The 18,343-nt window shown below is 42.8% G+C and overlaps 1 protein-coding gene across 1 annotated transcript in view; it reads left to right on the top strand.

Moving 5' to 3' along the window:
• Pkd1l1 (polycystin 1 like 1, transient receptor potential channel interacting) overlaps positions 1–18,343 on the top strand; it is a 200,447-nt gene that overhangs the window by 109,607 nt on the left and 72,497 nt on the right. The window contains exons 49-50 of the mRNA XM_051164713.1: positions 839–1,000; positions 1,805–1,975. Of these exons, the coding sequence (XP_051020670.1) occupies positions 839–1,000; positions 1,805–1,975 (333 nt within the window). The remainder of the gene's footprint in view (positions 1–838; positions 1,001–1,804; positions 1,976–18,343) is intronic.

Here is an 18,343-nt window from a genome sequence, read left to right as displayed (position 1 = left end):
CATCTGCCAACTGCCTATGCCCCCAGATCTTAGTGTCCCATGCGGTTCTGCCAAGGGCTTAAGAGATACAAGCGATGATCCTGAGCAAAGTTATGACCATAAGAGACAATGACACAGAAGAACATTTTGAAAGATGTTTCAACGTGTTTCCATATAGGAGACATCTCTCACACTATAGGACATCCCACACACACAGGCTATAGCAGAGCCAGGTGATAGAGAGAGGGAGAGGGGCCCTGGGGGAGGGGTACTGACCTGTCCAGATCAGCAGCAGTGGAGGAGCAGCACTGAGTGATTTCCTAAGTGTTGCCTCCTGGGGCCTATAAGCACAGCTTTTTCATGTCAATGGACAATACCACATGATGTTCTGCAGGGCACACAAAGCAGATACACACCAAGTGACAAACATCTTGCTTGTTTGGGTTGTTTTTCAAAATAAATTGGTTGTGAACTAAAAAGCCTCAGGCCATTGTGAAGAACTACCTAACCTAAGGGCTCATACCCAGGGCACAGTTTGGCTCATCTTATTACCACACTTGAGGACACAGTAGTCTGCCAGGTCTCTGCCCCTTCCCGTTTCCCAGACACAAAGGCCTACACTCCAGCTGAGACTGTGTGTCCTACACAGAAACACCACCTGAGCCCAATCTGTACTTCCACCTGAGTGTCATTTTTCTAATTTTGTTTCACCAAGCGATTACTGAAATGTCGCTAAGCAACAGCATCAGATATAATGTCCACTTCATCGTTTATCAAATTAACAAAGTCATTTCATAGCTTGCTAACACAGAATTTGTCTGGTTTTCTTTTCTCCCCCCGCTCCCCCCCCCACCTCCAGATGAGAGCTTCCTTCTTGACTTTTTTCCGTAAAAGAAAGTCTTTTCACAGAAAATCTCTTGTGACACTTCAAGATGTTGCTGTTTACACATGGCATAAAGTCCTCACCCTTCTAGGGCAGGAAACGACAACTCTGGAAGAGGCTGAGGTGGCTATGAACCATGTAAGCTGTGGGACCTTGGAGCAGTGAGCAGTGGCAGACTCAGGTTGATGTCGACCGTGCAGCCTTGCTTTTTGCTGAGAGTGCTGTGAAGATGCTAATGCAACTATCACTTCGAGGACTCAAAATCAGTTCGCAGCCCTGGTGGAGTTTACAGTCTTCCCTTGAAATGCTAGAGAGCTCACGGAGTTGGCAGTCTCCTCCACTTGCTCACTACATTCCTATAAGCGCCCTGTAGTGTTTGTTGAAAGGGTAGAGCCTCTGGTTTTTACCTTGAGCTAGTCGCTGGCTTTTAACGCTCACTGTCAGTTCCACCCAGACTTCCACCCAAACCATGGAGCCCTCGGCGCTTTGGGTTGGGCAGTCCAGACACTAATGCAAACAAGTCAACCCTAGGTATTTTCACAGCGAATTCTCAGCTGCCATCCATGACTGGTGTTTACATAGCATTCAGTGTGGCCCTGAAGCCTGGCGGGAGCGGTCATGGCACTGTGTGTTTGGATAAGGCTTACTGCCCGTCATGTGCCCGTCACTGCCTTCAGATTCATTCAGTGGTTCTTTGTCAAAGCACCATTAACTGTTAACACTTATGAATGGAGCAGTACGTGCACACCGTCAATGAAAGAACCAAGACAGACAGAGAGAAACAGGCCCAGCACCCAGGTCTGGTAACTTCTGAGTCAAGGGTGTTGTATAACATAGTGAAATCTTTCTAAAGTCAACATCACTACATGGTTCAGATGATGAGAGGAAAAAAAAAAACCACATTTGTGTATGCATTTACTGATCTAATTGTCTTGCTTTCAGAATTATTACCTGGATGAGTTTTCAAGCCTACTGGATGAACTTCTGCTGAAGATTGACGGTTTATCTGACAGCATGGAACTTTCTATCCTAGAAAAACAATGGAGGATGACCATGGCATCAAGGGGAGTGGATAATCCTTTAGTTGGTATTTCAGAGGGCCAAGCTATTGGGGTAAGACTGTGCAAATTATTTTTTTTATTCTACATAGATATCTTTTGTCTTTACTTTTTTAAAGATTTATTTATTTACTATGTATATAAATCTCGCTATAGATGGTTATGAGCCAACATGTAGCTGCTGGGAATTGAACTCATGACCTTTGGAAGAGCAGTCAGTGCTTTTAACCTCTGAGCCATCTCTCTAGACCCTTTACTTTTATTTTATACATATGAATGTTTTGCCTGCATGTATGTCTGAGAACCACTTGCATATCTGGTGCTCATGGAGGCCAGAAGAAGGTGTTGGGCTCCTGGAACTGGAGTTACAGAAAATTGTGAGCAGCCATGTAGTTGCTGTGAATTGAAACTAGTTCCTCAGGAAGAACAATCAATGTGCTTAAGCGCTCAGCCATCTCTCCAGCCTATGCAGCTATTTTAATATTCTAAAATTGGGTTGAAATCGTGAGGTGGATTTGTATAAAAACCCTCTAAGAATGATATTAGTGGAAAGATGTGCTCTGTCCAGAATTGCTTAAATTATTTAAAACACATGGCAAAACTTCAAGTCTCCAGGAATACCATAGATCTGCCCCCTCCTTTACCGCTATAACTATAATCAATAAACAGACTAATAGAAATGGAAAGCAAATCCTCCCAGAGATGAGGGATGTCTGTTGGCACAGAGTGTGACTGGCGATGCTAAAAAGCTTTCTGAATGCACTATGGATTAGGACAGAGAAAGAAGGGAGTGCTGCCATATGCAAGAGCAGGCCCGGGTCTCCAGATTCACACATCTGGAGGTGCCAATCAAAGGAGAAGGCAAAGGAGCATACTTCTAAACCAATGGCCACAAAAGGGTGACAGTTGCAAGCAAGGTGTTCTGGCATGAAAAATAACTCAGTGGGGGAAGAGCTTTCTTTGAAAGAGGAGCACAAAGCTAAGAAGAAAGAGCACAAAGAGAAAATAAAAAAGAATAAGTTGATAAAAGTGAGAAAGAAATTACTATTATCCGCAGTTATGGAAAAATGCATTTCTATACACAGTGAAGAGAAGAATAAGAACAAAAGATTTGCAAGAAAAGGGACAAATGATATGGGTCTGAGGAAACTCAGCAAAACTAATTTTAAAACAGTTAAACTCTTCCAAAGGTCCTGAGTTCAATTCCCAGAACCACATGGTGGCTCACAACCATCTATCATGAGATCTGGTGCCCTCTTCTGGTGTGCAGTTGTGATTTCAGGCAGAACATTGTGTACATAATAAATAAATACATCTTTTTTTTAAAGTACATGCTTTAAAAAAACAGTTAAAATATATTTTAGGAATAATAATGGATAGAGAAATCTGAGAAACAAAGCTGCACATAAGTCAGAGAGGGGATAAAGATTTAGATTTATACAGATGTTTCCACCAAAACTGGGGCCACATCCTAGTGGTCTGTATACACAGAGATCTTTCGGATACATCAGAGGACTTTTCACTAAGATTAAGGAAACCCAAAAAATTGTTCAATCAAAAATGCCACAAAATCATTTTTAAATGGTTCTGAGCTTCCAGCTGGGGCCCTTGAGTGTGCCTGGCTTGCTTTTGTGGATACAATTAAGGCAAGAACTGTAACCAGAGGCATCTCTCCAGCTCCCACTGGTACATTTCTAAGGAATAAGCCTCCTCCCAGGGCCCCCTCTAAGAGCGCTTATGGACATCTATGCCATGGCTCTTAGGGTCAGAATTGCAAGAGTGTCTGGATAAGTTTCCATATGCATAATGTGGGCCCGTGTGAGCCCTTCCCTCCTTGCTGTGCATCAGTATCCATGCTGATTTTCTAACACTCCACAGTGTTCATGAAGTGACTGCGAAGGCTCATCCTTGTAATCTGTGCCCCCAAGGACAGGCTGTTCTTGTGTGACGTGAAGTGCTCGGCACTACAGCAATCCCTGATTTTACTTTCCTCCCCCTGGAAAAACGCTATTGTTTTCTGAGCAGTCACTTTATGAGACATTCATTTATCAAAAAACGTATTACACAAAAGCCACCGCAGTGTGATCTGCCAATGCCTGTGGCACCCAGGTTCTGCAGCACAAGTTAGCTGTCCTGCTGGGAAAGAGCTGGGAGGCAGTGGGTACCTGAACAGGCCAAGCCCAACTGGGTTTTTGCAGAACAGACCCCTCTTTGTGTGATGAAAGCCAAGGAAAGGACACACTTGATTTTCCTAACTCCAGGGCAGTTGTTTCTTCATCTTAACCAATAATAATTAAGATTGGTATCTCTCCAAAGTAGCAGGATAGGCTGCCTGGAGCTATCACTAACCATCTGCAAATTGTATTGTTCTTTGTGTGTAAGTGACTCATGGCAACAGAACGCTGTGGCTGCCAGGCCCACCGCCTCTTCTCGCCCCTGGCTGATTGCTCATTCTGTGATTCTTGGCTTGCCCTGGCCTCTTAGCTACCTCCACCTACAGCCAAAATTCCCTACACTACTTCTTGTTATGGCCCAGGTTCCTCACCACTCACTAGGCTTGCCCTTTCTCTGCAGAAGCTCACCAGGTCTCAGTCAGCAGGGGCAATTGGAAGATGCCAGGAGGGGCTTTGCTGCATAAGATTTTTTAAATTATTATTATTAAATATTTTTTATTTTTTGCATATACATTTATGTTATTACACATATATACAATAAACCACCTATAGCAAGAAGAACCATGACACAATCAGGAATTATATAAATGTTACATTCTTAGTGTTTTGGCTATTTGTATTTGGCAGCCTTGAAGAAAATATCTTTCCTATCTTGGTGCATCTAAACTTCTGAATGTAAATAAATATCTATCATATCTCATCATTATCAACTTAAAACATCTATCTAGACCTAAAAAGGATCTTAACCTCTAAACAACTCAGTTTAATTGTAAAACTAAACTATCTCGTCTTCAACTCCATCAGAGACTTGAGAAGGAATAAAATTGATTGCCTAAGTATACTGGGAGTGCAGGTTAGTAGCTTTCTAAATGAGAAGATGGCAGAGACAGTTTGCTCCCTGAACAGTCACCCAAAACTCTCTATAAAGTTGAAGCGTCTTCTTTGGCCTTGTGGCCCAATATATCTGACAGCCATATGTGTGAGGCAGGAACTATTGAGGACTTGCTTACCCTGTCTTGGCAGAGTTTGGCCATTGACTCTGCCTGCATCCAAGCTTGCCCTTTTTTAGGCAGAATTCTATCTGTGGTAGAAACAAGGACATTTTACTCAGTGGCTTGTTTGCCACATTTGAAGCCATCTCCATAAGGAGGTTTTTTGATGCTCATCATCCTCTTTGAGTCAGGCTGGGTGTTGCCAGGAGTTAATCTGTCTCATCGTTGGTGAATTTTTAAAATAATAAAAAACATTCTTAAATGCCATATTCTGTATGTCTCTGAGGTTTTGAAGACCTTATCTAACTATCTGTCTATAGAATCATATCTATCTGTTGCACCTAAGGTGTATATTCTTGTGAGAAAAATAGACTAATAATTGATATGACCATGATTTGATCAACTAACAATTAACATGTATAACTTATTTATCCTAAACAGCCTGCAATAGCACTTTCAAAATATTGGAAGTAAACCTTGTATTATAATCGAGTTATATGGGTAAAATAATTCATAGTAGAGTAGAAATATATATAATGTATGTGAAGAATAATCTTACATTTGAATTCTATCCTACTGTATCTAAAATTAAACTTATTTTACATCTATATACAAAATTCTATACCAGTGAATTAAAAATAACCTTGTGAGTGACAACTGAGGCATTAAGTTGAGGAGTAGATTCACTAATCTACTTTGTGTTCTATCTTTTCTATATATTTCTATATTCCCCTTCTTTCTTCTCAATCCCTATCTCCAAACCTAAGAATGGAAAATAAAGGAAAAGACATCCCTGATGCCAACCTTGTTTTCTCTCTAAATAAGACCAATAATAACTTGTAACCAACTCCCATTGAAAATAACCCTCTATATCCCAAAAAAAGCAACCAAAAACCTAACTGACCCCCCCCCCTTAAAGGAAATGGGACATTGTTCTCTTAAGGTTTCTTCCAGTTGATTTGGGACAAATAATACCTTTGTAGGGGCTCAAATGAAATTGGGCAAAATGGTTAAACAAGCTAGGAATAACATTTGTGGTCCAGATATTGTGTTGAGAAATTCCAGGCTTAATTAGAGTCCTGTGTGGGATAGTCTGAAATGCTGAGCCAATTGGGATTGGAAGCTCTTTGAAGGTGTCATGGGAGCTGTCTTGTTCTGATTAGGAACAGCAACTGAAGCACTTGGTGCTGGGAATCAGCAGCACTGGTGTTTTGTAGCTCTCAGTTTGGTCTTTAGGTCACTGTGCAGTCCTGGTTGTCCTGCTAATCAGATGCAGTGTCCAATGGGCACTGCTATCTTGGATTTCAAGATTTCCTCTTGACTTGCTTTTGTGAATACAGTTAAAGAAGGATCAGTCAGCCAGAAGAGGGCACTTTATCTCGGGGCACTGCTGACCTGCTCAAGCAGTGTACAGCACCTCTGTAGGCCACCTGTCTAGCACCCATGTTGGCATAGTGTTCTTGTGGACTGTGTACAGTTTACCCTGGTTCATTCAAATGCTGATTTCTCTACCCCAGTATCTGGTTTCAATCCAGACATTGCATTGTGATGTTTATTTTAAGCATCTCCTGTCTCAAGTTTGTGTAAGCTTGTCACCATTTGTTCTGGGCATTGCCAATAAAAACCAACTAGCCAATACTGAGCAATAACAGAGAATAGGGTGGGACATCCTCGTCCAATGAGGGGAAGAGAAAAAGCAGGAAGGACAAGAGGATACACATAGAGAGGACCAGGAAACATCAGAAGGAATAAGCCGGACCTAGGATATGAGTAAAAAGTATAATGTGGGAAATATGAATGGAAAGAAGCTATACTAGCTTGGAGGTTTTGGATGAAGCAATTACTGTACAGCATTGTGCTCTAGGCTCTGTGTGGTTATTTTGGTATATAGCTGGTTAAGGAGTAACCATTGATTTACTAAAATTATATAAATCAGTAGTAAATATTAATAATTATTTCAACACACCCATAGGACCCTGGCTTTCATCCCTAACATTGAATTACTTTAGGTGTAATTACTTAGTCCCCTTCGGCCAGGATGTAAGTAGAGAAGTTTTCTGCAGAAGGAAAACCTGGCTTACGGTCCCACATCCACAGGATGAAGCATAGGCCACCTGTGTTTGCAGACAAGCCCCCCGTGCTGAGGCCAAAGGCAGGTTTGTGCTATGACCTTGAATTCTAAGAGTCTCTGTTCATTTCTTGCAGCTTCTTCCCTTAACTCTGCCCACTTGTGAGGTATCTCAGGGATGGTTTAGAACCCTCGGCATTCCACGGGGCAGTCAGTGAGCCTCTGCAGAAACACTCTGATTATAGCTGGCTTCCAGAATATTACCCTATAGCCATGCAGTGTTTTCTAACCAGTGGGTACAGGGTAATTAACAAACTGAGCTGGACTCCTAGAGGGTTCAAGTAAATCCACCCCAGCCTTCCCATGAGAAGAGAAGACCCTGAATTGCCCTGCTCTTTCTGACACAGGCATAGAAATCTCAAGGTCCACCACTGACCCACTGTTGATGGTGATTCATTTGTGACTAAAGTGGGGACTATGGGCACGTAGTATGGCCCCGTGCCACACATCCCTCTAGGCACTCCCCACAGGACAGCTAAGCAAGTAAAATGGAGTTGATATGGACATTTTACATATATATATATATATATATATATATATATATATATATATATATATATATATATATATAATCTCGACTCCTAAAAATGTTTCTGTCACCACTCTGGGGACTGAGAAAGCAATGGTGAAGAACACTGAAAATGAGTTGTCTCCATCAGGAAGAAGTAATTTCCAATCCAAGAAAATAGCAATCTGAGAAGAATTAACAAATATCTGAGCACCTTTTGTTGAGTCTGATGTGCATCTTCCATGAGTCAGAAAGGGGCTACTAACTGTGCAGTCATGGAATGAAACCAAGAGGCCTCTGGGAAGCGTGCACACCACTGTTCCCAAGATGTATTTAACACTCCAGGAGCCACTGTGTTCCCAAATTCCAGTCAAAACGATCTTCCTGCCTGCATTCCTGTCCTGACTCTGCCCTTGCTGGCAGAGTTACACCACATTCTGTACTACTGTGCGGAGGATCCAGTCAATAAATGCTTAGTAAGCTGATGACTAGGCAGAAAGTGATAGGCAGTGCCTCCGGCTGGAAAGAACAAAAAACTAAACCAAGCTGGGCAAAGGCTGATGGGCAATTCGAGGTCAGCATTTGTGAGAATTTTATAGCCGTTCTTACAGCATTTTTTTTCTTTGTAAAATTGAAGCTACTTCTCACTGACAAGCTGTTTGAAAGAGTCTTTTGTGTTGCTCAAGCCCAGAAACTGCACAAAGATGAGGTCACCGTGGTCAACAGTAATTTTAATAGTACTAAGACATTTTCCCTTAAGCTTTTCTATATTTTTAAAAGTATATCTTGGTATTTTCTTCCCTTGGATGGACATTACAAGAAAAGCTCTTTAAATTTAATAGAACTGCTTAGATGTGATTTACAGCGATTGGGTGTATCAGGAGTGTAAGAAACGTAAAACCCAGCCATGGATGCTGACACTGAGAGCCTTCTGAGAGAAGCGTTCTTGGCTTCTATGCTGCATCTGCTAAGATGGCTTCACCAGGAGAAATGTTCTGTGGCCCCTGATTTATCCCCTTCTGGCACCCCAAGCAGCAGCAAAGTTGAAATAGTGGTATGCACACCCCCTTTCTTTGGATATGTGCCAGTCTGGCATTCGTGACACCGGACATAAACCAGGGCTTCTGTGTCACCATGCACATGGAATTTATTTACGAAAGCTGCGTTCCCTCCAGTTGGGGGGTCACGGGACTGGAATCTTTGAATTTTTCAGGATGAGAAATGTGCTCTCGGCCAATCGCGTTTTGCCGTAGATTCTGTCTCATCAGCTTCAAGTGACCTTCAAACTATTGCCCCCAAATGCTAGACAAAGGCCTGTATTTGTTCACTGGAATGCAGTAACAAATATCACAATCAGAAATATGATGTCCCACAGTCTGGAGACGTGAGGTCCGTGGCCCTGGGGGAAAGTGCTTGCCTGGCTTTGTCCCCAACATCTTAGCACTCCCAGGCTCAGGGCAGCCTGATTCTAACTGGCATTCTCCCCATCTGTGTTTCTCTGAACCCCATTTTCCCTTTCAATAAGAAAGCAGTTGTGCTGGATTAGAGCCTACTGTGATGACCACATCTCAGTTCCCTCAAAGCCATAATTCCTGGGCATTGAAGATTAGCACTTCAACATTTTTTCTTTGGGGAGGAAATAACCCATCACAAAATGTGTACAACTGTAGATCTCCAAAGACAAGGGTCACACGGGTTCACAGTCTTTGAGTATTCCTAGGAATTCCAGCAATTTGAAAAAAAGTAAAACAAAATAGTCAAAAAATTTTTTTTCACCTTCTCTTTTTAGTCTGTAAACCTTTTATAAAAGCAATACTTGGGACCAGTAAGGTATGTGAGCCAATAAAGGCTCCTGCTACCAAGCCTGGCAACCTGAGTTCAATCCTCGTGACCCTCAGGTAGGAGAGAACCAACTTCTGCAATTCGTCCTCTGAGCTCCACACTTAAGGCAGTACATGAACATGCACATGTCTTCAGCACACGCATGCATGCACACATGCACGCACACATGCATGCACTGAATAGTTGCCCAAGAGTATACACAGAGCCTCAAGAGTAATAGAACACAGGGATGTGTGTGGTGGCCTGTGAGGTCAGGATGCTTCTAAATCACATGGGATCCACCTAAGACACATATCAGTCATGTGACCAACACAACACTGTTGGGAAAACACTGACTCCATTTCTCTAGCAGTTTGGCAGCCAGTGCCCATAGTGATAAGTAATGCCCCAGGAGCCTCTGCACGGACATCGCCGCTAACAGCCATGCCCAATGTGATTTGCTATCCAATGGCAAGTTGGTGATGGCTTAGTTTAAGCAGAAGCAAAGAATGAAAAAAAAAAAATCTGAGTGGATTCAAAGACGTCCCCAGTCCCAGGAGCCAGGCATACTGAATCAGCCTCCCACCAGGTTTGTCTTAAGTGGAAGACAAGAGACTTCAAGTTGCAGATCACAGACACAGGGGGGCCACAGCCACACACATCAACAGTCACGGTGCTGATGCGGCGTTAATTTATCTACTGTTCAGAATTTGGGAAAATGTAGAGTGAAGTTGTGTGCAAACCTGTGTCCGCACCGTGGGAAGGAAGCGGATTCTAGCCAGCAGTCTCCTCACCTTCTCTTGCTGCTGCAGGTTTTCCTTATAGTAGAGCCAGTTAAAATCCTGTGAATACACTAGCCCTTGGCCTTGATGAAGTAGTGACGTTAGGAGGTCTGCCTTTGCAATAAGTATGAGTTGAGCAGTTTTTCAGACATGTGTGGTCTCTGCTTGCATCCTCGCACAAACTAGTGGGTATTTTCCCATCACCCAATCCTGCTGCCTGACAAGAGCATGAAAGTAGGTCAGAAAGATCAGTAATGTGTGCCAACCTTCAAAACAAACATCGGCATCCTTTGCCCTGCAAAGCCCAAATTCTCCTGTCTCTAAACCTCTGGATGGCACAATTTGTGACTCTCCCAGGTATCTGGGCCCTTGGACAGGGAGTCAGAGTGATGAGGGAGGAATTTGGTGCCTGACACAGGAAGGAGCCATACTTTACCTCTACCCACAGTTATGGGAGACTATGACATTGGCAGAGGGACAGACACAGGTCTCAGGGAAGGCCCCAGAAGTAAACGCACACAAATGTGACCAACGTACTTTTTAAACTTTTATTATTTTATATGTATATGTGTGTGCCTGTGCGTGCGTGTGTGTGTGTGTGTGTGTGTGTGTGTGTGTGTGTGTGTGTGTGTGTGTGTGTATGTGTGTAGTACCCGCAGAGGCCAGAAGAGGGCATCAAATCCCCTGGCACTAGAGCTACAGATGGCTCAGGGCTGCCATCTGGGTGCTGAGAAGAACCTTTCCTGCCTGGCACAAGTCAGAAGTATTAGTTGGGAGGGATTTGTATTAAGTGGGAAATTGATTTAAAATATTCATGGTTTTCTCAGCAGACAAGAGAATGAGAGTAAAAACAAGACCGTTGCAGACGTTAGATTTCTCCAGCTCCTGGCCATCCTCTCCCTAGCTGTATTTGTGAGGTGAACACGCCACACAGGAAGCCTGCTGAGCCCCTGCAGCTACCGGCCATCCTGACCTGCTCTTGTTTCTGCCTCGTGAGACGTCAGCCTTTCCCTCGGCCCTAAAACATGTGTTTCCACTTTCATGCTACCAAGCTCTTAGGCGGAGGAGGGGAGGCAGAGCTTTGCTCATTCAGATTCTGTAAGCTCAAGTCGTTTTGGAAGCTTCAAAACCCTGAATTCTTCAAGATCACAGCAACATGTCTGTGCTGATAAGGAGTGTCTCCTCACACAGGCAGGATGTGTGGTGAGGGCAAGCTGACCGAGGCACAGAGGCACAAGCTGCTTGCACTATAAGCCGCTTTCGGTGACATTATAATTGAGTGAGCCAACAACTTGCTACCTAAAAGCACAATGCATTTCAGCTGCACCCCCCCGCCCCCATGAAATGCTCTGCAGTGTTTAAGCCGACCGTGCCCCATAATTTATTGGCATAGGCAACTCAGCCAGCCCAGAACTCAGGCCTCACAGAATTGTGTTACTAGCACACACAGATGTTATGATTTGACCTGATGGGTAATCCTTAACAGAATGTGTACCCACCCCATCTGCTTTGCTAGGAAAGCACTGGAAAAATATCTGCTGTCAACAAGGTCCAATTCCCATTCCTTCTAGATGCACATTTGCCAATGAAGCATGAAAACCATTTGTGCTGGGCCGAGACCATGGTCTATTTTTGGGTTCTTCATTGACCCAAGGCTAGGAAAGAATATATTTGCAAAGACTTGAGAGTCTCTCCACAGGACAAAAAGTCCCAATTTCATCACTTAAGAAGAACTCGTTCACTCAACATCTTTTGTTGTTATTGTTGCTGTTGTTAAAATGAGGTCATGACTGTTCTTTGGTTAAAAAAAAAAAATCTAAGTCTTGCCTTGCATTCAGAGTTGGTCTGCTTTAAGAAGACAATGGTCTTGGAAATCAGAGCAAGGGTCAAGTCGTATGAGTTCCACAGGCTCAGGGGCCAACCCTGAAAGTGAAATTCTCAGATTATAGACCTACAGATTAGCAATGTGGTCGCCTGTCTCAATTGCAAACTGACACACACTGAGCACAGGTAAAACTTGGGCAATAGTTGCTCAAAGCAGAAAACAAATTATGATGTTCTTCAAGGGTGCAAGGTGAGCATTTCCATTCCAGAGGGAGGGATGAGGGCACAGCAAAGCAAGGCCAAAACCCAGCAGACCAAACACCAAACCAAACCACACAGCCTCACACTCAACACCTAGCATTCATGATGACGTCATCTGGGTGCCAATGGGCCTGCACCTGCGTTCCTCTTCCTGCAATACCCATGGACTGGATCTGCTTGGTCTCTTGACAGTGTCCCACGTCTCTGACATCTCTGACATCCTGGGATACACATTGCAACTTGGGTTTCACCACACAGTGACCTCTCCTGCCCTCTCTGCAGGGAATCTGACCTTGCTCTACATCACCTGACCTCTGCCAGCTTTCCCTGAAGCCTCACCACAAATCTCTGTGACCCTGTAACCCCTACATTCTGCACACCTCCAAAGCCAGTGCCATGAGGACAGTGCCAAATTGTCCTTCCAGTGGGCCACAGCTACAATGGCCACTGAGCTACCTGTTCCATCAGTGAAAGTTTTACTTCCTTGTGTGGTCTTGTTAAAGCTGGTGCCCAGAGGTGCTATTTTCTCAGGAACTTTCTTTCTTTCTTTCTTTCTTTATTTATTTATTTATTATTTTTTGTTTGTTTGTTTTTCGAGACAGGGTTTCTCTGTGTAGCCTTGGCCATCCTGGACTCCCTTTGTAGACCAGGCTGGCCTCGAACTCACAGCGATCCGCCTGCCTCTGCCTCCTGAGTGCTGGGATTAAAGGCGTGTGCCACCACGTCCGGCTCTCTTTAAACAACAGTATTTAGATTAGGTTTTTAGTCTTATACCTGGAGCCCTCCAGATGTGAGACCTGCCATCAAGGCTCCTTTGCTATTTTCCCCGTTGGGAAGTTCACTGTTTTTTTTCCGTGGGACTGTTCTCTTTAATAATTACAGTATCGTTGTCAGTACGCACCCACTCTTCAACCTTAAACAGGTCTATACTTTTTTTCCTGGACACGCTGCACATCATTCACATCTCTACTCTTTGCTTTGAGTTCTCACTATAATTCAGATTAAACACATTGAGCAGTAACAACGCAGCCCAAATACAATGCTGATTCGGATTTCCTCCGTCAAGTACTCATGAATTCAGCTTCACTCAAGTCTCAGAACACAAGAAGTTCAGAGCCAGATTCTTTTTTTATGGGTGGGGGTGGGGGTGGAGTATGTCTGACATAGGTTTTCTCTGTGTAGCCTTGGCTGTCCTGGATTCACTTTGTAGACCGGGTTGGCCTTAAGCTCACAGAGATCCGCCTGTCTCTATCTCCCCCAGTGCTGTGATTACAGGCATGTACCACCACGCCTGGCTCATAGCCAGATTCTTTACCAGAGTGTGACGCAGTGGCCCCTCTTTTGATTTTCAGCAGTCCTTGCTTCCTGTCTGAAGGTCCCTGGGCCTGGCCTTCACTTCTACAATACCATTTTCAGCCTGGTAGTCTTCACTCTCACCAGAATGGGCAGTTAGTCTCTGCTTACAGCACTCTGTGGCTTTTCTAGCCTGCAGCTCCAAAGTCTTGCATGTTGCTACCACAAGTCATTTCTTTTTCAATGAAAAAAAAAAAAACCAGACACATTAAATACAGTATTACTATTTAATTTAACTTTTTAATTGCACATAATTCTTTAAGACATGACTTAAGATGTTTTAAACTTTATATAGCTCTACAAGCTAAGGGTTTACATTCTGATTAACTACTGACTATGTTATATGTAAATATTGAGAGTTAAGACCATTTACATTTAGGAATATTATTGAGAAGAGTTAATTAATTCTTATGTCTTGTTGGTTATTTTTCTTATTGGTTCAGTTTTTTTCTCCCTTGTATAAGACATCAGCTAGTTTACTGTGTGGGGTGCAATGGATTATTTCTTGATTCTCCTGTATTTATCTGTTCCTGTATTGATCTGTGATCTCATGGTGAGGCTGTCTTCCTTCCTCCACCATGTATACTGTCCACTGTATCTGCTGTCCACATGTACGCTATTCACCATGTATGATACCCACTGTGTGTGTATGTGTGTGTGTGTGTATGTGTGTGTGTGTGTGTGTGTGTGTGAGAGAGAGAGAGAGAGAGAGAGAGAGAGAGAGAGAGAGAGAGATCCTCTGTGCATGTTGTCCGTCATGTACACTGTCCACAGTGTATGCTGTTCCTTTAAGTACTGTCTGCAGAGCTGGTTTGGCAGTCAGGAACTGATTTACTCTTTGCTTCTCTTGACCAATCCTGATTTCTCCATCATTTTTAAGAGACAGCTTTGCTGAACATAGCAATCTGGGTGGACAGCCGTTTACATTCGGCACTTGAAATATTTCCTGGCTCTTAGGGTTGCTAATGAGAGATCTGATGTATTTGCCTTTATCTGTTGGCATTTTTCTTTACAGATTTTAATATTTTTCCTGCTCTCCATGTGTAGTTTTGGCATCTTGGCTGCAGTGTAGTGGAGAGCTTCTTCTCTGGCAGGTCCATTGCAGGTTCTAAATGCCTCTTCTACTTAGATGTCCAATTCTTTCCCAGGACTTAGGAGGTTCCAGTTACAGCTTCACTAAACAGATTTTCTTTGCCTTTCTTTTTTTTTTTTTTTTTTTTTTTGTCTCCACTCCCTCAATTCTGTGAATTCTTAAGTTTGTCTCTTATTGTACCCCATAATTCATGGATATTATAGTTAAACACTTCATTGATGGTTAAATGTCATATTCCCTTCTTTTTGTCCCCTCCATCACTTTCTTCTTGCTTGATCCAGTCTGCTGGAAAGGTCATTTTGGTTTTGTCTTTTGTTTGGTTTTGGTTCATTGAAATGTATTTCATTTCCAGTATTTTTATATGGGTTCTTATTTTTTTTAATCTTGATTTCCATACTGACTTTCTTATACATGTTTCTGACTTTCTCCCCTGCATTTCTGACTCTCTTTTTCCATGTCTTGAGTTGGTTTCCTTACTCCACTCATTTGCCTGTTTGTATCACATCAATGTCACTTATCGTTTTAAAAATATTTCAATTCTACCTTTATTACTTTCTCATTGCTCAAATTTTGAATTCAGTATTTGGGGAATTGCAGTGTTTTGAAGGACTCCGCTGCCTGGCTTTGTATGTGTTTCTGTGTTGCAATGTCCTCATCTGTTGGTTTGATTCTATCTCCCAGTTCTACCTGGGGATCTGATTAAGCTGCCCATTATTAAAGGTTCAATTCCCAGTAGTACCATTCGAAATGGAGAAAAGAAACCATCAGCAACAACACCAAGCCAAACAAGCTATACAAATACACTTACAATCAAACAGGAGTGAGGATTAAAGCTTGGCAGGGTCAGGGGAACAGTAGGAACAAATTAAAGCCTATTAACCAATACTGCACTAGTGACCAAGAACACAAACTGGGGAAGATAGTGCAGAGCATGAAAAGTTAAAAGTTAATTAAAGGTGAATGCAGAGATGTTACATTAGTGAAGGAAGGGACACGGAAATGAAAAAATAAAGTTATGTAAGAGAAAGTCTAAACAGAAAAGGAAGACTAATATGACAAGGAAGGGAGAAGACCAAGAGATTTTAGAGGAAGAAGGGGAAAGTGAGGAGGAAGAGGAGGCAGGGAAAATAGTGCCCAAGAATGAAAAACAAATAAACAACATCAGATAAATATAAGAAGGGAAATCAAAATTTAATAACAAAAGTGTTTTTTGAAGACAATACAGGCCTTCCATGTAGGCTAGTGGACCATAAGGTACTTCCGCGTGACCTGGTTAAAGGGAAGCATCAATTCTTCTAAAAATATTAGGCTGTTCCAAAAAGAGCAATATCTTTGGAATCCACAGAAGTGACAATGACATCAGCTCATGAAAAACACCAAGAAAAAGCCAAGTGACATAATGAACAAGCCAGACATAGCTCCAGCTGTGTGGCTACCAGGCAGAGGTGGGGAAGCCCCAGAGCCATCCAAAAGATAAGGAAAAGCCAGTGCCTCCACAAGGCCCCCAAATGCAGCTGCAGGCTTTGGGGAGACCGTGATTCCCCAGGCAAATGAGTCAGCAGCAAAGCGGAGCATGTCTGTGTCATTCTATCACTCAGAGGGCACTGGTCAGGTATAAGCCCAAGAAAGATCCTGTTTCATAAAGGTGAGCCATCCTGGAGGACTAAGAAGAGAACACAACTGAGCTCAGCCTGCCATAGCCCCAGGTCGTGAGACAGCCCAGGACACAGATAAAAACAGGAGCATCTGGAATAGTCATCGATGCAGCTTGCAAGAAGCCGTGTTCAGACAATGAAGGGCAGGACCCCACTCTCAGTGGCCAAAAGCCACTCTCATTCCCTGAGATAACACTGGGTTTTGATAGCCCTAAGCCTAAAGTGGATCAACTTGTAGAGCCACCATCTTTCTTTCACTGCTACAGAGCTTGAGAGCACAGCATCTCTTCACCAGTGTGACCAACACTTAGGGAATCTTCAAATGGATGGATCTGGAAAATACAATATTGAACAAGATGGCCCAAATTCAAAATACAAAGTGCACACATTCTCATGTCCAGATCCTAGCCTATGGTGTTTATGTGTGTACGTATCAACAGGTATAAGTGTGAGGAAAAGCTAAAACACTAAAAAGAGACCAAGAGTGGATACCAACAGATGCAGAGGAAGGATGGAGAATGGTGGGGTTTAAAAGAGGAAGAGAGAGCTGGGCAGTGGTGACATGCCTTTAATCCCAGTACTTGGAAAGCAGAGCCAGGCAGATCTCTATGAATTCGAGGTCAGCCTGGTCTATAGAGTGAGTTCCAGCACAGCCAGAGAAACCCTGTCTGGAGAGAGAGAGAGAGAGAGAGAGAGAGAGAGAGAGAGAGAGAGAGAGAGAGAGAGACAGGCAGGCAGGCAGATAGACAGACAGACAGACAGACAGACAGACTGACACAGACAGACACAGAGACAGACACAGACAGACAGACAGACAGACAGAAACTAGGGCGAGGGGGACACTACAAGAGGAGATCAAGTGTGGCAGATGATGAGGGAGAACGAGAGAAGGGGAATCACTAAAATTCACTTTATTCAAAAATCTCCTAATATTATCTAACTCATACGCTAACTTCAAATTTTAATTTAAAAAAGAAGGAGCAATAATTATGACTGATGGGACAAAATCGATCAAATAAATTATACAAGAACAACACAAAGGATCAGTTAAACACAAACTTGGTTCTTTGAAAAGGTGAGCAAGATTCACGAATGCCTAATCAAACTGACCAAAAGAGTGAGAGGTCCAAGTAAAATCAGAGATACAAGGGGAGGTCGCTACTGGTTCCAGTGAAATTCAGAGAATTGCTAATGGTTCAAAAACTTGTATCTTAAAAAGATGGAATTCTCAAAGAAACGGATAAGTTCTGAGGTGCATATGACTTTCCGAAGTTAGGCCAAGAACACATAAACAAACAGATTTACAACAAGCAATGTGGCTGAAACAGCAATAAAATGTCCCCTAACAAAGAAGAGTCCCAAGCTGAATGATCAGTGCATCTACCAGCCCTTGAACGCTCCCCAGGCTGCTCTACAGAACACAACATCACAAGCCCATTACACCCTGACGCTGTAACCAGATACCGACGCTCCATAAGGACCGAATGACTTACCCGAAGATGCATTAAGATCAAACACCATGACAAGCTGGTTTCGTGCCAGGGATTCAAAGTCACTTAACATGAGAAGCAGTGAATTCCATGTAGCATGTAAGTAAACATGAGGACAGAAGTCAAACAATTATCTCAAAATACAAAGTTTAGTATATTTTCATCAGTTCTCTAAGGAAATGATGATCATATTTTTATATAGTGACAAAAGATCATTATCTATATATTGTCATTTTATACACAACATTTTAGTTGAGTAGGAGAAAACTGAAAACATTCCAATATGTTTTTATTTTGTTTTGTTTTGTTTGTTTTTTGTCATGCGCTTGCCTTTAGTCCCAG

Source organism: Acomys russatus, chromosome 22 (assembly GCF_903995435.1).
Source record: "Acomys russatus chromosome 22, mAcoRus1.1, whole genome shotgun sequence".
Lineage (NCBI taxonomy): Eukaryota > Metazoa > Chordata > Mammalia > Rodentia > Muridae > Acomys > Acomys russatus.
This window is presented reverse-complemented; position numbering and strand designations above follow the sequence as displayed.